Here is a 19,515-nt window from a genome sequence, read left to right as displayed (position 1 = left end):
ATTTGATCTTTGATTTCTTTGAATTCACCGCCTTGTTGTTTGATTTTTGGTATCTTCAACTTTTTGAATTTCTTCAGAACTTTGATCTTTTGATCTTCACTTTGATTGCTCCAAAATTCTTACAAATTTTCTTGTAATTCTCTCTCTTTTTTTTCACATGTAACTCACTTTGTTTTCACTCAAAACCTACATGCTTAAGCAAGGGCACTCAACTTCAACCTTTATTGGTTAAAGTATTAGCTTTCCTGGATACATTTCAAGTACACGATGCTAAACATATTGTGTCCCTCAAACTAAGCGAGGTTGTGTTTTTGTCCCATGATTTCACTAGAACAAAGGGAGGCCACAAATGCATTATAACGTATTTAGGCTCAACTAAACATTTGGGTCTTCATAAAATCATCAAACATAATACTAGCATGGAATCCTAATTGCTTTTTACCAAATTTTCTAAATTAAGTCCTAGCAATTTTAATTCAAAATTTTTAAAATTTAACTAAAATTTCAACTAATGTAACCAACCCCCTACCCCACACTTAATTTATGCAATGTCCTCATTGCATATCATGCATGATAAAGAACAATAAAATAAAGAGGGAATTGGAACTAACTCCCCTGCGATAGTAGTGGCGAGGTTGATATTTCTTCTTTTGAGCTCCAACTTCAATCGACTTTAGACATGGGAACAGCTCATCCATGTCTTGGGTGTCAAAATCTCGTGTGGTTGACAGCTCTAAATATACTAGAAAAAACTTCTTGGAAAACTTCAAAAATGGACTTCAAAAATATAGCCAAATGCCGCCTTGAATTGAATCAAATCGTCGACTCAAAGATAAAAGAATGAGCAACTCGTCGAGTTTTATGTGGAGACTCGCCGAGTTGAATCGTCATATGGGCAGAAATCATGAATTTTCGCTGGAACTCGTCGAGTTATAAGGGTGCACTCGACGAGTTTTCGGCTCTGATCGTGCAAATTCTTCTTTCTGCTTCAGGTCTGTTTTTGAGGTCAAAGAGGGTATTAAGGTAATACACCTCCTTATATTCTTCAGTGACGAAACTCCTTTTTAACCGTTAAAACCATCGGACTTATAAAATCACTCAAATCTTCTAATCTTCTCGTCTACGACTTGACCCCTCACTTTATTTCCTCACGCTTTATTCGTTCATTCTATCCCTCACCCTATATTCTGAAAAGATCAAAAACAAATACCAAGTAATAAAAAAAACATCAAAATAAAAATCCTAAATTATCCCTAAATACTAGAAGTTTAGAAAGAAAAAGAAAAGCAAACTCTAATGACGGGTTGCCTCCCGCAAGCGCTTCTTTTTGTGCGAGTCTTTAGCTGGACTCCCAACTTAATAAACTTCTAATAAATTCGATGTCCATCCATCCATTGCATTAAATATTTTCTTTGTACCAATTTGTAAAATTCGACTCTTTGCTTCAAAAATTGGCCAAACGAGCTTGAATTCATAAAACCCAAGAATATTGACAAGGGTTGGAACCGGTTGGATACTAATCATAAATGGATCGTGATTTAGAACTTTCGCCAAAGTTGGAATCGTCACCCCATGCTTCGAAACACAAACCGGAAGAACAGGGGACCATGTCGTGGTAATGGTCAAACCACGGGTTGGTTCCTGCAATTCAGCTTGTTTTTGTTCTTCATCCGACCTCTCTGCTAGCAATCTTTCCAGCTCCTCCAAATCTTTTTCTGGATTAAAATCTTCATCTTTTAACTCTAGCTCTTGTAACTCAGATTTCTCTTGTTCATTAGGCAAGATGTTATCTAACCATCTTCCAAATTCCTTCAAATCATCATCTGAGTCATACTCCTCATCTTCTTGCTCAATTTCCTGTACTACTTCCTCAAGAAAAACATCAAGAGCATCGAGATTTGGAAAATACATAATAAATAAAAATAAAAATAAAAATTAAACTAAATAAAAAAATTAATCAACAAATAAAATAAAAAAATGATAACAATTAGCAAATAAAATTAACTATTTAGAACCGTTCCCCGGCAACGGCGCCAAAAACTTGATGTGTGTGAAACGAACTAGTTTTAATCCTACTAACTAAGACACAAAATAAACACACGAAATGCAGTGTACATATCGATTAGTAATATAGTTCAAGCAAGTAGGGTATCGAACACAGGGAACGGTAAACAATTAAAATAAATGCTAATATTATCTAAATAAAACAAGTAATAGAAAGGGGGTTTCTCTAGTTTTGCAAGACTATAAACTTAACAATGAAATAAAACTCAAACTAAGCAACTAACAGCTAAAGCAAATAAACAATCACTAAATTCAATAATGGAGAAGACTTCTGTTTAGGTTCGACTCATTTACTCCTATGGTTGATTTTATGGTAAGTGCAATGGATTATTCGTTATTGGCTACCGATTAGTGTGATTAGGTTCACGTTCGCTATTACTAATCCTTAGAAAACAAATTAATTCAAACATTGGCCAATTGGTTAAACTAATGAGTTTCCTAGACTATTGATTCGGGTTAACTAAGACTTGTAATTAGCTAATCAAATTACTAATTCAATTAACCTCTTGTTGATGGTTCGTCACACAAGGCTCACACATTAATTTGCCTATTTTCTAGTTAACCCTAGTTTCACATTCATTATTCCTAGGCACATAACAATGTGTTCACATAAATCACATGAGATAAGCAGTTAAGAGATGTTCATACAGCTTAATTACTTAGATAATTAACAGAAAATAGTTGTTGTTAACACATGAGTATCTTTAACAAGCTTAACAAAACAAACTCACCAATTTCAATTAATCCAACCACAAAAATCAACACATAGTCATAAATTCATCTACCCTAAACAGAAGATATGAGTTTTAGCTCATGATTACAGTAGAAAGTTTATCAAAAACGAAATCTAATAGTTTACACATAGTTCAAACAAAAGATTAAGTAAACAGTAAACCTAAATTGCCTTTTATCTTCTCAAAATTGAAAGCTAGGGTTGTTCCACGAGTTCCAGGGCTTCTAGCTGCACCTCCAGTCGCAAATTAACCCCCAAGGGTTCCCCCATTTGTTCGGGTTCGAATGAGAAGCATTTCTATATATATATATATATATTCTGAAAACCGGGGCTACTCGGCGAGTCCAGTGACCTACTCGACGAGTGCATCACTTAAAATCTCGTGTACGGCAAGGCAAAGTCAAGAATCGCGAAACTTCTGACCAACTCGTCGAGTTGATGGCCTACTCGTCGAGTCCATTTGGAATCAACATTTTCTCAAAACATGAAAGTCGTCCGAAATTGTGTCTAGTTTTCAGAACATTTTGAATCTCGTCAATCGGAGTTACGGTTCATGAGATATGGCCAAAACACTGACGAGGGGTCAAGCTGTCCAGCAACATCCTTCTTTCTTCAAAATCCAATATCCAAGCTTCCAATCGCCAATTCCGCTTCATTTTCCTTTCGAGCATGTCTTTGTTTCTGAAAATGAAATATTTAAGCTAATTAAGAACCTTTGGTTCATTATTTGAGATAAAATTAACATAAAGTATTAAGATCAAGCATGATTTTTATGACTAAATAAGCCCATAGCAAAATACCCCACACTTGACTTTTGCTTGCCCCCAAGCAAAACTGAATTTTAGCACACTAATATCACATAATACAATCCCAATTGAACCCAACCATTATGCCAAGACCGCAACGCATGCATTTGTGTCTAAATTTTTTCCTAAGGACCCCCCTAATTCTAAATACTCACAATCCTCATAAACACTCGCCCACTTCTTTTGAACAACGCTCATTTTATGCATCCCTCCGAATCCATCCGCAGAAAACTTCCTAACCTCAAGGTATTTTTGGTCAAGCAATCCAAGCATACATAATCTAGAAAATTACAACTCTTTGATACCACTATAGAGCTTATTTGGAATTCTTCACTTCTTTGATATTTGATCTTTGATTTCTTTGAATTCACCGCCTTGTTGTTTGATTTTTGGTATCTTTAACTTTTTGAATTTCTTCAGAACTTTGATCTTTTGATCTTCACTTTGATTGCTCCAAAATTCTTACAACTTTTCTTGTAATTCTCTCTCTTTTTTTTCACATGTAACTCACTTTGTTTTCACTCAAAACCTACATGCTTAAGCAAGGGCACTCAACTTCAACCTTTATTGGTTAAAGTATTAGCTTTCCTGAATACATTTCAAGTACACGATGCTAAACATATTGTGTCCCTCAAACTAAGCGAGGTTGTGTTTTTGTCCCATGATTTCACTAGAACAAAGAGGGGCCACAAATGCATTATAACGTATTTAGGCTCAACTAAACATTTGGGTCTTCATAAAATCATCAAACATAATACTAGCATGGAATCCTAATTGCTTTTTACCAAATTTTCTAAATTAAGTCCTAGCAATTTTAATTCAAAATTTTTAAAATTTAACTAAAATTTCAACTAATGTAACCAACCCCCTACCCCACACTTAATTTATGCAATGTCCTCATTGCATATCATGCATGATAAAGAACAATAAAATAAAGAGGGAATTGGAACAAACTCCCCTGCGATAGTAGTGGCGAGGTTGATATTTCTTCTTTTGAGCTCCAACTTCAATCGACTTTAGACATGGGAACAGCTCATCCATGTCTTGGGTGTCAAAATCTCGTGTGGTTGACAGCTCTAAATATACTAGAAAAAGCTTCTTGGAAAACTTCAAAAATGGACTTCAAAAATATAGCCAAATGCCGCCTTGAATTGAATCAAATCGTCGACTCAAAGATAAAAGAATGAGCAACTCGTCGAGTTTTATGTGGAGACTCGCCGAGTTGAATCGTCATATGGGCAGAAATCATGAATTTTCGCTGGAACTCGTCGAGTTATAAGGGTGCACTCGACGAGTTTTCGGCTCTGATCGTGCAAATTCTTCTTTCTGCTTCAGGTCTGTTTTTGAGGTCAAAGAGGGTATTAAGGTAATACACCTCCTTATATTCTTCAGTGACGAAACTCCTTTTTAACCGTTAAAACCATCGGACTTATAAAATCACTCAAATCTTCTAATCTTCTCGTCTACGACTTGACCCCTCACTTTATTTCCTCACGCTTTATTCGTTCATTCTATCCCTCACCCTATATTCTGAAAAGATCAAAAACAAATACCAAGTAATAAAAAAAACATCAAAATAAAAATCCTAAATTATCCCTAAATACTAGAAGTTTAGAAAGAAAAAGAAAAGCAAACTCTAATGACGGGTTGCCTCCCGCAAGCGCTTCTTTTTGTGCGAGTCTTTAGCTGGACTGCCAACTTAATAAACTTCTAATAAATTCGATGCCCATCCATCCATTGCATTAAATATTTTCTTTGTACCAATTTGTAAAATTCGACTCTTTGCTTCAAAAATTGGCCAAACGAGCTTGAATTCATAAAACCCAAGAATATTGACAAGGGTTGGAACCGGTTGGATACTAATCATAAATGGATCGTGATTTAGAACTTTCGCCAAAGTTGGAATCGTCACCCCATGCTTCGAAACACAAACCGGAAGAATAGGGGACCATGTCGTGGTAATGGTCAAACCACGGGTTGGTTCGTGCAATTCAGCTTGTTTTTGTTCTTCATCCGACCTCTCTGCTAGCAATCTTTCCAGCTCCTCCAAATCTTTTTCTGGATTAAAATCTTCATCTTTTAACTCTAGCTCTTGTAACTCAGATTTCTCTTGTTCATTAGGCAAGATGTTATCTAACCATCTTCCAAATTCCTTCAAATCATCATCTGAGTCATACTCCTCATCTTCTTGCTCAATTTCCTGTACTACTTCCTCAAGAAAAGCATCAAGAGCATCGAGATTTGGAAAATACATAATAAATAAAAATAAAAATAAAAATTAAACTAAATAAAAAAATTAATCAACAAATAAAATAAAAAAATGATAACAATTAGCAAATAAAATTAACTATTTAGAACCGTTCCCCGGCAACGGCGCCAAAAACTTGATGTGTGTGAAACGAACTAGTTTTAATCCTACTAACTAAGACACAAAATAAACACACGAAAGGCAGTGTACATATCGATTAGTAATATAGTTCAAGCAAGTAGGGTATCGAACACAGGGAACGGTAAACAATTAAAATAAATGCTAATATTATCTAAATAAAACAAGTAATAGAAAGGGGGTTTCTCTAGTTTTGCAAGACTATAAACTTAACAATGAAATAAAACTCAAACTAAGCAACTAACAGCTAAAGCAAATAAACAATCACTAAATTCAATAATGGAGAAGACTTCTGTTTAGGTTCGACTCATTTACTCCTATGGTTGATTTTATGGTAAGTGCAATGGATTATTCGTTATTGGCTACCGATTAGTGTGATTAGGTTCACGTTCGCTATTACTAATCCTTAGAAAACAAATTAATTCAAACATTGGCCAATTGGTTAAACTAATGAGTTTCCTAGACTATTGATTCGGGTTAAGTAAGACTTGTAATTAGCTAATCAAATTACTAATTCAATTAACCTCTTGTTGATGGTTCGTCACACAAGGCTCACACATTAATTTGCCTATTTTCTAGTTAACCCTAGTTTCACATTCATTATTCCTAGGCACATAACAATGTGTTCACATAAATCACATGAGATAAGCAGTTAAGAGATGTTCATACAGCTTAATTACTTAGCTAATTAACAGAAAATATTTGTTGTTAACACATGAGGATCTTTAACAAGCTTAACAAAACAAACTCACCAATTTCAATTAATCCAACCACAAAAATCAACACATAGTCATAAATTCATCTACCCTAAACAGAAGATATGAGTTTTAGCTCATGATTACAGTAGAAAGTTTATCAAAAACGAAATCTAATAGTTTACACATAGTTCAAACAAAAGATTAAGTAAACAGTAAACCTAAATTGCCTTTTATCTTCTCAAAATTGAAAGCTAGGGTTGTTCCACGAGTTCCAGGGCTTCTAGCTGCACCTCCAGTCGCAAATTAACCCCTAAGGGTTCCCCCATTTTTTCGGGTTTGAATGAGAAGCGTTTCTATACATATATTCTGAAAACAGGGGCTACTCGGCGAGTCCAGTGACCTACTCGACGAGTGCATCACTTAAAATCCCGTGTACGGCAAGGCAAAGTCAAGAATGGCGAAACTTCTGACCAACTCGTCGAGTTGATGGCCTACTCGTCGAGTGCATTTGGAATCAACATTTTCCCAAAACATGAAAGTCGTCCGAAATTGTGTCTAGTTTTCAGAACATTTTGAATCTCGTCAATCGGGGTTACGGTTCATGAGATATGGCCAAAACACTGACTAGGGGTCAAGCTGTCCAGCAACATCCTTCTTTCTTCAAAATCCAATATACAAGCTTCCAATCGCCAATTCCGCTTCATTTTCCTTTCGAGCATGTCTTTGTTTCTGAAAATGAAATATTTAAGCTAATTAAGAACCTTTGGTTCATTATTTGAGATAAAATTAACATAAAGTGTTAAGATCATGCATGATTTTTATGACTAAATAAGCCCATATCACAATGATAAAGAATTCGAAAGGGACTCCTCTTCACTGGACTCCTAAGAGCTATCTGGTCTGTCATTGATTCGGGTACAGGTCATGTGCTTTCAGTAGTACGACCCAATACTACCTTCCACGCCTACTTGTACCTTTCCCAAGGCCATACCTGATATCCCTAATTCACCCAATCATAAATCATGACTCATAAGCACAACACTACTCAAACCCTAGACTATTCTAGGATTCCTCAATCCTCATCAACCCAAAAACTCGAATCAACCAAAGCAGTTTGCCCTATGCATGCAAGTTATACACAAAGAGAATCACATAGACTGTCAAATAAAGCTTCTACCCTAAACCACAACCAGTCAAGGAACAAGAATAAGGCATATTTCCTCATTCTAAGGTTATTAAATCCTAAGCATGTATAACTTTGAAAGCATACACTCAGCAAATAATCCATTCAACATCATTTTCCATGTATATCATAGCATGGCTAAAACATTGGGAACACTTACTTAAGCTCAACCCATTACGCGCATTGCACACTCCCCTTTTACTTACAAAAATCGATTTCAAGAAAATTTTATTCGTTTGACTTCTTTTTGAAAAACAATTTTACCATTTCCTCAGTTTGAGTTGTGACACACCCAAGAGTGTGCCCGGATCCCTCAAACCAAGGCTCTTATACCGACTTATAACAACCCAAAATTTCAAGTAAATTTTTTCATTTAATTACTACAATCCATGTTTAATACTTAGAAATTCCCATCATAAATTGTTTCCAAAAATCCCATACATCTACATATTATTCGGATGATCAAAGTGTCCATAATAACTAGTATGGAAAAATGCTGGAGAGTGCACGCTGTGCCATCAAGTCGGGCCCTTGCCCTTAGAGCTAGAAGTACCTGAAATAACCAACAAACTGTAAGCATACGCTTAGTGAGTTTCCCAAAACACCGAAACATATAATAACATAATGTCATGCACATATACATATAAGATTGCCATGGACTCCATCCATGGTCTTCATTTGGAATGCCATGGGCTACCCCCATGGTCTTATATCCCCGAGCCATGGGCTCCTTCCATGGTCTTACCAAGTGTCATGGGCTCCTCCCATGGTCTTCACATAATTCCTCATATTAATCAAGTAACAAACCATTACATACTCTATTACTAAACACATCATATCAATTAATGGGTCAGCCTTGGTGCCCTAGACCCGTGAGTGCAGTGAGAAGACTCACCTCGAATACTGATCGGTAGTTGACTAGGTCTCGGCTCTGAATATCAGCTCTACTAAACCCCTAAACAGAAACAATTCCTTAGATTCAACTCACAATGCCCCAAACCCCCTTATAGGTCAAACTTGGTCAAAGACTAATGTCAAAAGTCAAAGTCAACGACCTAAGTTGACCCAACTCGTCGAGTTGTCCTTCAACTCGTCGAGTTTCTCCATTAGCTGCACAGATCGGGAAAAATCCTATCAACTCGTCGAGTTCACTAATGAACTCGCTGAGTTACTTAGAATTTCAACAGCTTAATACACTAAGTTGTTTCCATCGAATCTAGGAACTCCAAATCTCAGATCTCCTCCAAAATGATGTCTACAAGGGAAAAGTTTCCAACTTTACCCTTAGGAACCATCCAAAAAGAGTCAAACCCGAACCCTAGGCTCATTAGAGTGAGGCTTGACCCATTAATCCCTTAAACTCTCAAAACATGGTCCAAAAATATAGATCTTGCATCCAAAGGCTGGAAAATCACGTAAAGTTTCCAACTTTACGTCCATGCATGCTAGAAAGAAGTTCTAGGGCTCAACATGGGATTAATAAATGACTTATTGCATGAATGGGACCTAGGACTTAGAAAAGCTAGCAACTTTAAGCCAAAACAGGTCATGAAAGGGTCATATCTAACATAATAACCCACGGAACCCTCAACTTCTTGGACAACCCAACCATAATCCCAAAATCAAGATAAAACTTCAAACAAAGAGATCTAGATGATAACAAAGCAAGGTATCGAATTTATACCTCAAAAAGACTGCAACAAGTGGAGAGCTTCTGGATCTATAGCCCTCCTTCCACACTAGACACCTCCAACTTCAATGCTCCTTCCAAAGAATACCAAAAATCAAATCTCAAAGCTCATCACAAGCTCACACACTCAACCTTGGGAGAAGATGCACGAAATTAGGGTTTCTGGACAGAGGAGGCTGGTAAGGAGGCTAGGTAAGGGACTTAAGGCCTTTAAATAGGGTGCAACACCCTAAAAAATAGGGTTTCTCCCCAGCCGCCAACTCGTCGAGTTGGGACACCCCGACTCACCGAGTTTGTCCAAAAATATCTGCGGCCAAAACCCTCTCGACACGACGAGTTGGAGCTTCCAAGTCGTCGAGTCCCAAAGGAAAATACAAATACTTGGAGAATAAACTTATACTGAAACCAAGCATTACATCTGTTTGTCACATGAAAATGCTACAAGCCTTAGACATTTCCCGGGAAAAATCCCATCTTATGAGAACACGACAATGTTTAGCAAACTTCTGGGGAAAATCCAAACACATGAATATTACAAACTTCAACAAGTTATTGGGGGAAATCCCAACTTTAGATAACATGTTAGTGTTATAAAACTTAGTAAATAATTAGGAAAATCCCAACTTAGGATAACACGTCGGTGTTATAAACCTTAGGAAATCACTGGGGATGATCCCAACTTAGGATAACATGTCAGTGTTATAAAACTTATGTTTAAACATTAAGATCTTGACATATGTTCAGAAATAAGAGGGTTGTCAAGTCACTGAAGCATGAAATGATCCCCTTATTCACATCCAATAGTAAGATTTCGTGCGTCCAAGCGAGGTGTAGAAACCTTAACTTGTATGAAAGAGGTAATTAACTCTTTAAACCTTAGAGGGGATTAAGTACCCTTAATCGTAGAAGAGATGATCAGTCTATGTTTGTAGTTACTTGGATAATCGCATATTACAATCGTCAAGATCACAAAATTATGTATCTATTGGGATCACTGAGTGTTAGGATCCTTGGATGTTTAGATCCTATAATGTCAGGATCATTGAATATTAGGATCCTTTTGTGTCAGGATCCTTGAGTGTTAAGATCATTGTGTGTTAAGATCCTTGATTTCCTATGCACAACAAACATTAGCTTGGCGTAGGTGTTAGCTTGACTAACACCCCTCCGATGCTTAAGTTAGTAATGGTTATCAGAAGAACAAAAAGAATTAGATAAAAGTAGAGGGTAGAGAGAGTGTACCTTGAGTTTGTTTGAAAGTGATCAATACAACTTACATGAAGTATGCTTTAAATGGATGGCATTCCAAGATCTTTGCAAGATGTTACCCTCAAGCGTAGCTAGCCAATATGCCCCTTTCCTGCTTTTGAATCGGTGAGATATGGTCCTTCCCATTTAGGTGCCAATTTGCCTGCACTGGGATCCTTGGTATTTTGGAACATTTTTCTAAGTACCAAATCTCATACCTGAAATCTTCTGACTTTGATGTTTTTGTTATATGCTTTAGTGATCCTTTGTTGATGAGCAGCAATGCGGTTCTTGGCAAGATCCATGAGTTCATCGATAGTGTCAAGATCCTGGGCTAGGATCCTATCGTTGTTTTCTTGATACTGAAATTCATATCTTGCTATTGGGATTACTACTTCAATTGGGATCATGACTTCCGTCCTAAACACCAAGGAGTATGGAGTTTGGCTAGTGGCCATTTTTGAAGTGGTCCTATCTGTCCACAGGACAAAAGGAATTTCCTCTGCCCATCTCCCTTCTACTTGTCTAACCTCTTCTTTAAATTACTAACTATGATCTTATTGTTGGATTCAGCTTGTCCATTAGCTTGTGGGTGAACAGCAGTGGACATTATCATTTTAATCCCCCAACTCGCACAAAAGTCTCTAGTGCTTTTGCTTATGAACTGGTATCCATTATCGCATTTGATCTCAATAAAGATCCTAGACCTAGTCAGGATATTTCGTTTGATAAAGGAGACTACTTCCTTGTCTCGTACTTGAACAAAGGCTTCAACCTCTATCCATTTCGAGAAGTAGTCCGTCATCACTAACATGAACACCTTTCCACCAAGATCTTTTGGTAGCTTACCAACTATATCCATTCCCCATTTCATGAATGGCCAAAGGGAAATGATAGGATGTAACGGTTCTTCTGGTTGACGAAGGATGTTGCTATGTATTTGACAAGCATCAAATCTTTAGGCATGCAAGAAAGCATCCTTTTTCATTGTTGGCTAGTAATATCCGGTCCTTAATGCTTTGGAGCATAAGGATCTGCCCCAAGTGTGGTTGCCACAATATCCTTCATGTATATCTTTTAGGAATTCTATAGCTTCATGATCTTCTAAGTATCTAAGGTATGGGTCTGCCATGGATTTCCTGTATAGTCTTCCTTGTATCATCACAAATCGTGAGACCCTCATCTTGAATGATTTGTCACTTTTCTCTTCTCTTGGGATCGTGCCATTTTGGAGATACTTCACTATGGGTTAGATCCAAGATTTGGAGTACTATTGAGGATCTTGAATGTTGAGATCTTGATGTGTAGGATCCTGAGGAAGTGCTTAAGGGTCAGGATCCTCGATTATTGCCATATTAGTTATTTGGTCATGGTGATTGGGATCATCTGGTTTGTTCAAGGTATCTTCTATCGTCGGGATCACTATACGGGTTATATGGATCCTGACTTCTGGCGGGATCCTAAGGGAAGTTCCTAGGTTGGCTAGTGCATCTGCCTCAACATTTTCTACTCTGGGAACTTGGCATAGGCTGAAAGTTTCAAATTCAGAGGCCAACTTTTTGAGGATTTGGAGGTGTAGTACTATTCGTTCACCTTTAACTGCATAGGATCCGTTAAAATGATTAGTTACTAATAAAGAGTCAATGAATACCTGAAGATCCTTTATTTGAATATCCGTGGGCAGCTGTAACCCTATGAGTAATGCTTCGTATTCAACTTTGTTGTTGGTTGCATCGAATTCACAACTGATTGTCTGGGGTATGATGTCCCTTAGTGGTGATTTTAATATGATCCCTAGGCCCGTTCCTCTAAAGTTTGAGGATCCGTCAGTGAAGAGTGTTCATTTTCCCATGGTTTCTTCTTTTCGGAGTTCCTTGCTTTCCAACTCTGCTTCAGGTTGTATATCATCACTGAAATCAGCCACAAAGTCTGCTTGTGCTTGTGACTTTATTGCTGATCTTGGTTCATATTACTGTTGGATAAGGTGTCTAAGTCCAGAACTATATTTGAGATGTACTTGACCCAACCTGGCATGGTCCAATTGGGTTGCACTTCACCATAACAATTTGGATGATAGTCTTTTGAGAATAGTATAGTTATGATTTGTTAATATATTATAAGTTATAATATATTAATATGAAATCATATTATTTAATTAGTATTGATCTAGAATTAATTTGGAACTAATTTAGTGATCAAAAGTAACTAATTAAATATGGACTCTTATGTTTATATATGGAGTGGGCTAATGTTCATTTTGAATGGGCTAGGCTTGGATGGAAGTCCATGGATCCTGATAGTCCATGGAGCTTTTCACCCATGGATCCTATGGAAAGGAAGAGTCATGGGTATTAGGGTCTACATGGATGTAACCCTAATCCACCACCATATATAAAGGAGTCTTTGGCACATGAAATGGCACTAGTGTGTAAGATAATCAAGGGTGGCCGATTTCTAGTGTGCTCCATACTATTCTCTTAAAGTTTTCCAAGTGTTTTGGTGATTTGTGATTCCATTTGAGGTATCCACATTATTGGTGCTAGGCTCTCAAACTCCAAGCAATCAATCACAAGCAAAAGGTATGTCATTCTACTAGTCTTTTATGATTCAAGTTCCCCATGCTAGTTAGGATGTAAACCTTGGAAAATTATTATTTGCATGTATTTTGGAGAAAACTTAGATCCAAGGTTTCTAGGGTTGCATCTACACCATAGGAGTGTTAGAATGCTCAAAACTCATCAGTGGTATCAAAGCCTAGGCATGTTTTCTTGATACTTGATGCAAAAGTGTTAAAAAATCGAAAATATTGATGTCTGATCAGTGGACTCGCCGAGTCCATGGGGGGGCTCGACGACTCCAAGTGTTTCTTCATCCTACTCATCGAGTAGGTTCTTGCACTCGACGAGTAGGAGGCCCAGAGTGCAGTTTTTCAAGTTTTTAAGCTGGAATTGGACTAGAATCATTACACTAAACTGTTTTGGACTTATAAAACCTGTTTTTGATGTTGTAATGATTATGCTAATCCAATTTCAAAGGCTATTATCAAAATTTCAAGTTTCGTATGTGTTTATATGATTCTTGAAATTATTGATTATGGATATTCATGCTTATGAGTTTTGGTAGATCATAGGAATTATGTGCAGATTGTTTGTTAGTGTAATTCTTGATCTTGATGACATTGAATGGACTCCATAACTTGTCCTCAAGTTATGGAATTTCAAAAGTTTTTTCTTTAAAAGAGTCATAGGTTACACAGTTGAAGAGTTTTTCTCATAAATAGTTTTATGGACTCCATAACTTGTCCTCAAGTTATGGATGTCCAAGAGTCTCTTCATTAAAGTTTTTTTAAAGACCTTATTTAAACTCATAAGTTATGAAAATCCAAAAGTTTTGAATTGTTCTAAACTTGCCCTCAAGTTTTGGAATTTGTAAATTCTCACACAAACTTTAATTCCATACCCTAGAGTTTTAAAAGTTAAAATTCAACCCTTATACTTTATAATATTATAAGATAATATATATATATATATATATATATATATATATATATATATATATATATATATATATATATATATGTATAAGAGCAAGTCAGTTTTACCGTTAGTAGGCCTCATTCACGAAGCCGGTATATAAGGGGGTATAAGGTTGTTGCCTATAAAATGGCAGCTTAATGGGTGTCCACTCTCACCCACCGCTTCCTTGACTGGTGGAGGGTCGTTAGCCGAACGGGTAGGACAAGGACTATAATTCTCATTATAAGTATAATGATGAATATAAAGTAACTAAAACTTTTATAAAAAATTCTCAATCTTAGTTACTTTAGGAAAATGTGAATTTGGTACTAACCCATGAAATTACATTTTGTACCTTACCAAGTCGTTGGTGAAGCGTTTGTGGTTAACCGGCACACTAACTTGGACTAGTAAGGATGACAAAAGGTAGCTTAATGTTTATCATAGATCGATGGAGCGCGTGTGGTTAACCGACACATCGATTAGGTGATAATACTAAGGGTACCAAGTTAATTTGCATGGTTATTTACACCTTGTTTGTGATCCTCGGCATCCCAGTCACAAACTTGAGAGGGCACAATCAAGATTTAAACATGCCATTGAAAAGTTCAATGAATCTCAAAAGATCTAGGAGTTTCAAACCAATTAAAACCTAATTTCTATTTCGTTTTTCATGGTGGAAATTGGTGAATCGTCATTCGCCTACCTTCAAATATTTTATAGCTTGGATTACGGCATCCCTCTTCCAAGCTATAAAACATTGTGCTGGGTCCTAGCCTTAATATTTCATATTGGGTGTTATATTAAGGGCTTAAATCAACTAACTTGAATTTCTCCCATTGTAGATGTCTGGTTCAGACAACTATGGTCTTCCCAAATCTATTGGAACAATCTTTCCTAATGAAGATGATGTCCCGCGATTGGATCATGGAAATCATACTTCTCTTCCTCCACCTCCTCCAATTATTCTCCCTGACCCACAAGCTCGAAGACTTGAAAAGTTCAAACTCACTCAAGTCCTATTGGATAGTAAACACAAGGATGGAAGGCCAGTGTGTGCACATGTCTTGAAGATGAAGGCACACATTGACAGGCTAAGGATGTTGGTGTCGTTTTCCCAAGGAAGTTGGCTATTGACTGGGTTCTTTAGTCACTTCCTGAGTCATATAGTGAGTTTGTTAAATATTACTATATGACAGATCACGACATGACCCTAATAGATCTTACCTATTTGCTAATTGCTGCTGAATCAGCAATGATTTGGCGCAATGGTCAAACAAATTTGATTGGAAGGTCTGCCTCCCAAGCTGACATGGACATCCCAAAAATGATTCATTCTCCTATAGGGAAGGAATTGGCCATGGTCAAAAGTCATGATCATAAGAGAAAGGCCATTTATGAGACTGTTCTATGTGCTGGCTCAGATGAGCCTGTGTGTTTCTATTGCCAAGGAAAGGAACATTGGAATCGAAGCTACCCTGACTACCTGATATCTTTAATCAGAATGTATGGTTCTGCTTCAAGTAAGTCCACTATCTAACTCTGTTAAGTTCCTAATTGTTGATTCTTATTACATGATGTGACTAGGTTGCATTTTGATGTTTTGCAGGATCAAGCAAAGGGAAGGAAGCTTAAAAGAAGAGTATGTTGAATCTGATCACGAAGATGGATTTCTATCGCATAGTTCGAAGATTGGATTTTTGAGCTGCTGCTTAGGAGTTATGATAGATTGCTAGGAAATATGTAATAGCATAGTTTTTCACTTGTAATCGCATTGTAAGGGAAAGTTTTTTTCTGCATTTTATAAACGAATAAAAGTTTTGTTTTATTTTATATTATATCTCCTTACCATGGCATTTATGAAAAATTGATGTTTGTATGTTTCTATGTTAGCAATATGAATTTGATTCTTTCATTTGTGGTAGTGTCTAAATTGACCAAATAAGGAAAGATTCTCATCACCCAAGTTTCAATTGGAAAGAAACTTGGAATCATGCAGGTTGTATTGTTTGATGAATGAGAATTTTCATCTTTGGTAAATTAAGACTAATTCCCTGTTCACATGTATATGTGAGTCAAGTGAAGGACTAGGGATCGGGTACACTAGGTGTGCGCTGGTCAAAGTCCACCACAAAGATCGATGAGACTATTCGTCATGATTTACTAAAGTTTAGTAAATATGGTTGTACTTACAAGTTTATGTATAATTCTGAAACATTGAAAAAGTTTCAATGTATGGCAGGATGAATGGGAAGAATCAAATTAGGCAGAAAGATAAAAGTTTCTCAAATCTGAAAAGATGGGAGAGTACTTTATTATCATGTTTTATGATCATCTTAATGATTATGGAACCATATCACAATTTGATTCTCTAAGGACATCTTAGTGCTTTTGTATGGCTAAGAAGAGGAATCATGAATTGTTGGAATGGTTAAAATCAAGAAGATGAATCATACTTCGTTCCAAAACAATTCTTAGAGTCATACTCTAAGATTGTAACCTTGAGTGACATAAAGGAAGGTTTAAAACACTTATCAAATGTAGAGTAAAATGTTTTCTACTCTTGAACATTTGAAATTGGTAAGTTGTGATGTGTTGGATAAGATAAAGACCAACTATGACCAATTGTGTGAAGTGTTTGTCTTGATAAGAATCCGCACTAACTCTTAAATATTTGTTTGTTTGTCAAGGAATGGTTCTTGACAAAGAGAAACTTATATGTCAAGAGGACAGTGGGAGTCTTATAGGTGTTGAAAGTTTCAAGAACTAGTCAAGGATGAAACCTATTGTTATCTCTAGCACACGACTTGAGATTTGTAACCTATCGTGTTGACATAATTCTTGTTTCTGTGCCTATTCTGGTAAAGTTGACTATGTATCTGAGTTCTGTGAGTTCTCACTTGTGTGCATAACAACTTGGAAGCAATGGTAGGCCCTTGTGCTACCAGGTGGCAAAAAATTAAGGTTGAACAAGTTCAATCCATATGGTTTGAACTTGTCACTAACCTTGTCTTGTGATTATGGTCGTGACAAATTCTCATGGATGGGAACACATACACCATAAAATCTAAGTGTCGTAAGGTTTCTTTCCGATTCATGAAAATGATGGTGAGGAAACGCTTTCACTAAGAAGATTTTAAGTAGATATCAATTGTGATATTTGCATTCTCAAAGTCGTTAGTGGAGCGTGTGTGGTTAACCGGCACACTAACATGGACTTGTGAGAAATGGAAAAAAGGGTCTAAACATTATGATTAGGGCATCCCTCTTCATAATTGTTTAGACACATACATGTGAGCTATCTAAGGAAAGGTGTACGAGTTTGAGAAGCTTAGATAAAGTTTTGTCAAAGCATGTCGTATCAGAAATCTGAACTTTAGTGATGAAAGTCAGTAAAGTATTGATTACTAGAAGTCCAGCTGATTTCCGAGTACATGTCGAAGCTAGTGCATGGGAGCATAAGTGTTATGCTAGTAAAAGAATAATTATCATGCTAGTGGGAGCATGATTATTATGTTAAGTATTGCAAGTTAGCAATGTTAGTCATAAAAAACAAAAGTCTCAATTCGTGGAGTTGCAGCGGTTGAAAAAGTTGTTTTGCTATAATTAAGGGAGAGGAAATTATACTTCATTTCAATTCTAAAAGCTATATATTGAGATTTTAATCAATTTTAGTCAAGGATATATATGAATGTTATGTTGGAATGGTTCAACATAAGGAAATTCTATATATTGTGTTCTCAAAATTCGATTATGATTACTGCATCCCTCTTCATAGTCAAATTATGAAAACATGGCAAATAAAAATATTGTAGCAAAAGACTGGTCCATGATCATGTCTTTATGTGAGACATCATGAATCGTGTCCCATATGCTTCGGATATAGGATCGATTACATGTGCTATAATATTTATCCTTTCTAAATTTTCCAAATGCCTAGGGCATTAAGAGGGGAAAAGGTCTAGAATTGGATATGACTAAAATGATTAAGCAATTGTTGAGGACAATCTGAGGTTTACCAAAGATTGGTTGCTCATGGACAGTTGGAAGTATGGTGCTAAATTTTGGAGAGAAACCATATTGACATATTCTGAAAAGAGACGACTCTTGTTCAGAAATGATAGTCAAAATGAGAATACGGAAATGTTTTCCATATTGGGAGTTGGATTTTAAGAATCTATGAGAAAGTTAGAAACTTTTATGCAAGAAGGATGTTTAAAGGAATGTACTTTGAACTTGAGACTTCATCGCCTTGGAATTGTCTTGTAACAATTTCCAGTGGATTGTATTGTAATATCATTGGTCAAGTCTTTGAGACTCTTGGTGCCTAGACATTACAAAACAATATTGCATAATAGTGTAGAGTTTAACACATTCGAGCAGTGACAAGAGTTTGGAATTCTTACACTTGCAATAAAGATTTGGGATTGTGAAATGAGCATCATTGGAATCATTTCCAATTGATCTATTTCACAAAGTAAGGATCATAGAAAAACATAGTTTGCATACTTGGAGTATGGCATAACTGTTGTTTAGAAAACATAGTGTACATGCTTGGAGCATGGGACAACTATTGTTTTAATTCAATTATTAAGTTGATAAATCGAAACGTTATGCAATGAATAATGTGTAATCAATATGGTGATGAATAAAAGGTGTTTTATTTATATTCATAAGTTCTTAGACCATATTGGATCCAATTATTCTTGTGTTTCACTTTGCATGTTTTGACTTCCAGAATAACTAGGTTATTCTTTCCGAATGACTAAGTTATTTAAACTCTCCACAGTCAGTCATATGTTGGAAGTACGTATGAATCAAGACTGTCATGAATTGGGCTTGTAGATGTCTAATGTGTTGTACATAGCAAGAGTTGCTACAACATTCATGAGTGCTCATAAGTTATGAGTATTAGATTAAACCCACTCTCACTTGTATCACTTCATGGAAGTTATCTCGAGTGATCGTGAGACAGTAATATCATATAAGTCTTCAAACCTAGAGATATGAGTTGTTGCCTATGAGTTGGTTGTACATTGATTGCACGAAAACGAATCAGTAACTTGATGTTATGAAACGTGCCTTTGTGTATAATTCAACAAGTAGTAGAACAAGGATATGAGTCGAAGTTTATCTATTCTTTTTAGTCCTTCGAGGATTAGAAGCGATATATGGGTCCCTCGATGATTTTG

The 19,515-nt window shown here is 36.3% G+C and overlaps 1 protein-coding gene across 1 annotated transcript; it reads right to left on the bottom strand.

Annotated features, from left to right (window-relative positions):
• Nucleotides 1-11,325: 11,325 nt before the first annotated feature.
• Nucleotides 11,326-11,682, bottom strand: LOC145131340 (uncharacterized). Its single transcript, XM_079066044.1, has one exon. It carries the CDS (start codon nt 11,680-11,682, stop codon nt 11,326-11,328), a length of 357 nt encoding a protein of 118 aa, XP_078922170.1.
• Between the last annotated feature and the right edge of the window lie 7,833 nt (nt 11,683-19,515).

The sequence above is a fragment of the Lactuca virosa genome, chromosome 8 (assembly GCF_052849685.1).
Source record: "Lactuca virosa cultivar CGN04683 chromosome 8, Lactuca_virosa_CGN04683_v6, whole genome shotgun sequence".
NCBI classification, from domain to species: Eukaryota; Viridiplantae; Streptophyta; class Magnoliopsida; order Asterales; family Asteraceae; genus Lactuca; species Lactuca virosa.
This window is presented reverse-complemented; position numbering and strand designations above follow the sequence as displayed.

Coding starts and splice junctions, on each gene's coding strand:
- LOC145131340 (XM_079066044.1), bottom strand. CDS start 11,682: ATGAAATGGGGAATGGATATAGTTGGTAAGCTACCAAAAGATCTTGGT.